Below are 7,201 nucleotides of genomic sequence, written 5' to 3' on the forward strand. Positions count from 1 at the left end.
TTTTCTTAAATGGGGATTCTTCTTGCCATGTTATGAACCAACATGAGGAATTGCTTTCTGAACATTATGAGGAAAGCAGAGTGATGCATGAAGTTGGAAAGGGGGTCTACAGTTATACGCAGGAGTAAAATGAGGCTCCAGATTACTGTGCTCTGCGATATGGTAGCCACAAGCCAGCCGCATGTGGCTATTGAAACTGAAAGTAATTAAAACCGAATAAAATTTTAAATTTGATTCCTAGATTATAATAACCATGTCCCAAGTGCTCAGTAGCCACATGTGGCTAGTGGACAGCGCAGATGTAGAACTATTCCATCAGCACAGAAATTTCTATCAAATAGCACTGCTCATAAAGGATTCAGCAGAATCAGGCATCAGTGGGGCAATCCACAAGAGAAAAGTTAGAAACTAAGGATGTGCAGAGAGGAGGGTACAGTGAGAGACAGCAGGATACGCCAATGAGATGGTTAAGTAAGCACAAAGGCGGTCTATAATTAAATGCCAAAACAAGTCACAAATACACATGTGTAATAACTGATCCACGCAACCCTCCCTCCCCCAAGGGTCATTCTTAAGTGCATAAAACTCGAGAACCTGGAAAAGGCAAGGAGAATCAGCAGAAGGCAGGCAGGGAAGGGGGAGCCACCGCTGGGGAGCGCCGTCCCTCTCTCTCCCTTCTTCCTGGCACAGTTTAGTTTAACTTGCGGTACAAGGTTCCCAGCCCGACAGGTGGCCACGAGTCAACTGTACTGACAGAGGAGCGTTTGCAGCGGCCTATCTTGCTTAAAGTCTTGAGGTCCTTGTAAAGGGAGTACGCATACTTGGTGACGAAGGGCAGACAGAAAAAGTGCAGGATCATTCGAGAGACCTGGAAAATCAAGTGCAAGTACTTCAGCTCCTTGAACTGCTCTTTGATGGTCCCGTTGGTGAGCAGGACCACGGAGAAGCTGAGGAGCTCATAGGTGGTGATCCACATGGTGTAGCACAGCAGCCCCACGTAGTTGCTGATGTGGATGCAATAGAGGAACAAGGAGCTGACCATGAGGGTGATGGTGGATAGGCAGATGTTGATGTTCTTCTTGTAGGTCGTGACCCAAGAGACTAGCTCAGACTTTGTCTCCTTGTAGATGCTGAAGTTGTCCTCGTAGCCGATGTATGCAACCTCGTTCACTTCAAAGATGAGGAACTGGATGGTGTTGAGGATACAGAAGATGCCCATCATGAAGGAGAACTTCTTGTCATTCATTTTATACTTGTTTTACTGGAGCATCGGCTGCAGAAAAAAAAAAAAAAAATTGTGGAGATACCTGACAAGAGGGCAGTGCTAGCCCAGGACATATCCTCAAGCCACTAGATATAAATGGAAGAGCTAGGAGTAATAAGGGTATATAGACAGACAATGGGCTGGAAGTCAAGGGACACGGGCTCTGACCCTGCTCTGGCCTCACTAGCTGCAGGTGAGCACATCACTGGGAAGTGAGGGCATCACTGGCCTGGAATAATCTTCAGGTAGCTCTGCTCTTCCAGCGGCAGCCATGCTTTAAGATGGCAAAAAGGGTACTCCTGTTGGTGTCAGGCTTGTGGGAATTAGGAAGTTCCTGTATCTGGAATAATGGTAGAGTCAATTGTGGGCTCCTCTCTGGGATATTCGTTTCTCCGAAGAAACACATTTTCTCAGAAAACTAGCATGGCTCCTCAAGGGCCTAGAATCATCCCTGACCTTCCCCTCGGCCCCTTTTTCTTTCCTTCCAAGCCCTTAAAAATGTAATTTCCCTGAGTTACTCCCTGGGTCTGACCCAGAATTGTCCCAAGTCACAGGATTCAGCCAGCAGTGAATGGAATGGGGGAAGGTTTACGGATCCAAGGCTGACTATCTCGTTTGCCCAGGGTGAAGGTGCCACAACGATAAGCCAGGTCGTTCAGGCGACAATCCAGCAGGCAGACCCCCAGCTGCAACCTAGGTTAGACCTGAACCCTAGAGGCTGGCTCCAGCCAGGGTGGAGTCGCCTAGCACCCGCACAGACCTGTAGAAGGTATTTATGGCGGAGGGCCCAAGGCTGTGGTAGGGCGGGCCCTGGAGCTACCGTCCCTCCCAGCTCAAACCGCCTTCTTACTGGCTCCCAGTTCGGCGAACTCCAGAGCAAAGCTGCCTCCTCTTCATTCCCCACACTGGCCAGCTACCACTGTGAGGGCAGAGGGAGGGGGAAGAGTCACACATGAGGGGAACATGTGCAGGCCTCTGGCTGATGTGTTTCCAAGGAGGGACAACCAGTTGGAAGCTTGGCATGGTTTCCTTCTAAGGTCACTGGACCGGGCTCCTCCTCAGTCCTGTCAGAGCCCAGACAGGCTGCCATACGCCTCCCTCCAGCCTTCTCCTCGCTCACTCTATCAATCCCAAATATTCTTTTTTTTTTTTTTTTTTGTCAGTAGCAATTGTTTTATTGCTATGGTAAAATATACATAACATAAATCTTACCATTTTAACCCTTTTTCAGTGTACCATTCAATGGCGTTAAGTACATTCATACTGTTGTGCAAGCAACACCACCCCCCACCTCAACTTTTTCATATTCTCCAAGAAAAAACTCTGTACTCATCAGACACTAATTCTTCCTCCCTCGTCTCCCGCCAGCCCCTGTTAATTCTACTTTCTGTCTCTATAAATCTGACTACCTCTAAGTATCCCATATAAATTGAATCATACAGTATTTGTCTTTTTGTGTCTGGCTTACTTCACAGCATAATATTTTCTTTTCTTTTCTTTTTTTAGGTTTTTAAAAAAATTTTTATTGGAGTATAGTTGACTTACAATGTTGTGTTAGTTTCTGCTGTATAGAAAAGAACATCAGTTAGACATACATCCACTCTTTTTTAGATTCTGTTCCCATGTATGTCATTACAGAGTATTGAGTAGAGTTCCCTGTGCTATACAGTAGGTCCTTATTAGTTATCTATTTTATGTATAGTAGCATGTATATGTCAATCCCAGTCTCCCAGTTTATCCTTTCCCCCACCAGCATAGTATTTTCAAGGTTCAGCCCAAATGTTTTTACACCTTATTTGCCACTAACCTCCCAACTGTGTGTGACTCCACAGTTCAGTCCTTGAGACACAGACCTCTCACTGCACCCCAGGCCCTGAAGGGTCCCATGTGGGGTGGGAGAGGCAGTGTGCTGGCTGGTGGATAGCTGCACCGATACTTCCCTGTCCGCATCAACTAAACCTCGTCCCTACTCACAGAGCAGCTTCCAGAGCATTTAAGAAAAATCTTTCTTGCTCCTGTGGGGGCCATGGGTCAGAAAGGGGGCAAGCGTGGATGCAAGCAGAGCAGTTGAGAGGCTGTTGAAAGAAATGGGGTGAAGCAAGGCAACAGAGGGATATGGGGTTGTGTGTTTGGGGCCTGGGGCTTTGGGAGAAGGAGTCTGGAATGAGCACCTGGGTGGAGGGTAGCCCATGCACTGAGGTGGAGAGCATGGAGGAAGGAACACACTTATTATGGGGGTGGGGAAGATGATGAGGACAGCTTGGGAAATGGTGGGTTTGAATTCCCCTGGGACATCCAAATAGACATGTCGACCATGAAGTCACCTCCATCAACCTGGAACTCAGAGGGAATCTGAGTATTTGTTTTTGAAATATAACTTTGCTGGATATAGGATTTTTGATTAACAGTGGTTCAGGGGGAGCACTTTGAATATGCTATTATCCCACTACCCTCTGGCCTCCATTGTTTCTGCTGAGAAATCAGCTGTTAATCTTATTGGGATTCCCTTATTAAGTGACGAGTGATTCTTTCCCATGCTGTTTTCAAGATTTTCTTCTTGACGTTGACTTGAGCATTTTTACTGTGCAGTGTCTGCTTGTGGATCTCTTTGATTTATCCTAATTGAAATTCACCGAGTTTCCTGGATGTGTAGGTTAGTCTTTTTCAATAAACTTGGGAAGTTTTCAGCCATTTTTTTCTTAAAATATTTTTTCTGTTCCTTTCTCTCCCTCCTCTTCCAATACTCCCATTATGCATATGTTGGTTGGTATGCTTAATAATGTCCCACATTTCTGTGAGGCTCTGTTTATTTTTATTCACCTCTTTTTCTCTCTGTTCAGAAAAACAGATTGCATAATCTCTACCACTTATATTCACTAATTAGTCCTTCTGCCACTTCAAAACTACTGCTGAGCTTCTTTAGTGAGTTTTTCATTTTGGTTATTGTACTTTTAAACTCCAGAATTTCCATTTGGTTCTTTTTTTATAACTTCTATCTCTTTACTGATATTCTCTATTTGATGTGACATTGCCATTGTATTTTCCTTTACTTTTTAAAATCATGGTGGGACTTCCCTGGTGGCTCAGTGGTTAAGAATCTGCCTGCCAATACAGGGGACACAGGTTCGATCCCTGGTCCAGGAAGATCCCACATGCCGCGGAGCAACTCAGCCCGTGCTCCACAACTACTGAGCCTGCGCTCTAGAGCCCGTAAGCCACAACTACTGAGCTCATGTGCCATGACTACTGAAGCCCACGCACCACAACTACTGAGCCCACGAGCCACAACTACTGAAGCCAGAGTTCTCTAGGGCCCATGTGCCACAACTACTGAGCCCACATGCTGCAACTACTGAAGCCCGCATGCCAAGAGCCCGTGCTCTGCAACAAGAGAAGCCACCACAATGAGAAGCCCATGCACCACAGTGAAGAGTAGCCCCCACTCACTGCAACTAGAGAAAGCCCACACGCAGCAATGAAGACCCAATGCAGCCAAAAATAAATAAAAAATTAATTTGTATTCTTTACCCTGGTGCCAAATAGTAATACAGAGACAGAATTCAGAGGAAAGAGAAAGAGTAGCTTTATTTCTTTGCCAGGCAAAGAGGGAACACAGTAGGCTAGGCCTCAAAAACTGTGCCCCTTCCCTGGGGAATAGGGAGAGGTCTTATAGACAGGGCTTGTGGTGGGGGGTAGGTGATAAGGATAAAGGCAGTGACAGGCTTGCATTCTTCGGATGGGTTGATGGTGAGGTAAGTAGGAGTCAGCATCATCAACCTTCAGGTTCCAACTCCTCTGGGGTCCACATGCTTGTGGGTAGCATACCATCATTAATCGTTACCTTCTCCCACCTGGAGGGGGTTTCAGTATCTGAAACACAGCTCAAAGATATCTTTGTGTGACCTTATCCCAAGGCTGCACTATTGTTTCTCTTGACTGTTTGTTTCTCCCTTGTCTGGCATCCCCTCCCTTCCCTAAATAACAACTGCTTGAATCTGTCCGTTGGAAGTCGGGGAAGGTAATGGAGGCTGAATGAAGGCTATTTCCAGTAATCAAAGAAATGGGGGACACAGAAAGGCTTTGTGCCCAGGAGCCCCACAGGGCCCTGCTCAGTGTCACTGGCTGGATTATTTTAGTAAATTACATTCTCCGCCCCCCCACCCCCTCACCACCCAGCATCCACATGTGAAGCCTCTGATGTTGCTTCTCATAGAGATGCAGCTTAGGATATGCCCACAGTGATTCTAGGATAACAGTGGTTTTGCCAGAACTCTTCTCCCTCTTTCTTTGACCACACCCAGCTGTTAAGGCCTACTAATTGCTGGCTGATTGCCCTATTGTTTTCAGTAATGACATGGGGCATAAATTGCTCTATAGACCATCCAATCAAATTCAGTCTCCTTTGAAGTAATATTTCCAGAAGTCAGTGTTTGATGTTTTTTCTGACCCCAGGAGGGCTTCTTCCAATTGTTTCTTTCCCCACTTCTCTCCTGAAAACTAGCTAGCCTACAGTTTAGCCTGAATCTTCATGTATGATCTACACATCTCCTCTCAATTGCCTTTTGCCACAACTGTCACTATTTAGAGCACCTTTAGGCTTGAACTTCTTGTTCTGTTGTAAAGAAAACCAGTTCCTTTGGGGGAGAGATTGCAAATATCTGTTTTATGGCTTACTTCTCCCCTGCCTCAGCCAATGGCTCTGGCATTGGGGGAGGGGACAACTGTATGCTTCTGTCTTAGTGATACTCCTGCTTTAGGAGCTGAGTGCTCTGTGGGAAAGGGAAGACAGTAGTCTGGGGTTTTCCTGGCTTGCCTCTCCTGTCATTGGAACCACTACCTTACAACCTGGGCCAAGGGCAATTGGGGCCCCAGTATTCTCAGTGGTGCCACACCTAAGGTAATGCCTCCATCCCATGAGTAGGGACTAGGCATCAGAAGGGAGCCCCCACCTCTTAGCCTCAGCAACAGGCACCTGGGACACAAGGTGAGGAATGCCAATGTCTGGCTCCTCCTGGGAAGAAAACCCTGACTGGGGAATGAGGGAAAGGGAGCCCTGTGTTCTTGGCTGCACCAGTCTGGAGTAGAGTTTCTGCCTGGCTGAGCTGGGAGAGGGGCAGAAGGAAGTGGTTTTGAAACCATGTAACTCAGATTGGGACTTGAACCCAGCCAAAATGCAGACTGGGACTTGAACCCATGGTCTTTTAACTGAGATCACACCTGGTCTCAAGACTTAATGAAGTTCAGGGACTTCCCTGGTGGCGCAGTGGTTAAGAAACCGCCTGCCAAGGCAGGGGACATGGGTTCAAGCCCTGGTCCATGAAGATCCCACATACCTCGGAGCAACTAAGCCCGTGCGCCACATCTAGTGAGCCTGCGCTCTAGAGCCCGTGAGCCACAACTACTGAGCCCACGTGCCACAACTACTGAGCCCACGTGCCACAACTACTGAAGCCTGTGCACCTAGAGCCCTGCAACAAGAGAAGCCACTGCAATGAGAAGCCCGCCCACCGCAACAAAGAGTAGCCCCTGCTCGCTGCAACTAGACAAAGCCCGCGCGCAGCAATGAAGACCCAACACAGCCAAAAATAAATAAATAAAATAAAATAAATAAATTTGTATATTAAAAAAAAAAGATGACAATAGTGGGCTTCCCTGGTGGCACAGTGGTTAAGAATCCACCTGTCAGTGCAGGGGACACAGGTTCGATCCCTGGTGCAGGAAGATCCCACATGCCGCGGAGCAACTAGGCCCGTGTGCCACAACTACTGAGCCTGCGCTCTAGAGCCCGTGAGCCACAACTACTGAAGCCCATGTGCCTAAAGCCCGTGCTCTGCAGCAAGAGAAGCCACCGCAATGAGAAACCCGCACACCACAATGAAGAGTAGCCCCCAGTCGCCACAACTAGAGACAGCCCGCGTGCAGCAACGAAGACCGAAC

At 47.4% G+C, this 7,201-nt stretch overlaps 1 protein-coding gene across 1 annotated transcript; it reads right to left on the reverse strand.

The window, feature by feature from the left end:
- Positions 1-691: 691 nt before the first annotated feature.
- On the reverse strand, positions 692-1,246 carry TMEM217B (transmembrane protein 217B). The gene has a single exon (XM_068557190.1). It carries the CDS (start codon positions 1,244-1,246, stop codon positions 692-694), a length of 555 nt encoding a protein of 184 aa, XP_068413291.1.
- Between the last annotated feature and the right edge of the window lie 5,955 nt (positions 1,247-7,201).

The sequence above is a fragment of the Eschrichtius robustus genome, chromosome 12 (genome assembly GCF_028021215.1).
Source record: "Eschrichtius robustus isolate mEscRob2 chromosome 12, mEscRob2.pri, whole genome shotgun sequence".
NCBI classification, from domain to species: domain Eukaryota; kingdom Metazoa; phylum Chordata; class Mammalia; order Artiodactyla; family Eschrichtiidae; genus Eschrichtius; species Eschrichtius robustus.

Bases quoted from the DNA above. Each gene is read 5' to 3' on its own strand.
- TMEM217B (XM_068557190.1), bottom strand. From the start codon at position 1,246: ATGAATGACAAGAAGTTCTCCTTCATGATGGGCATCTTCTGTATCCTC.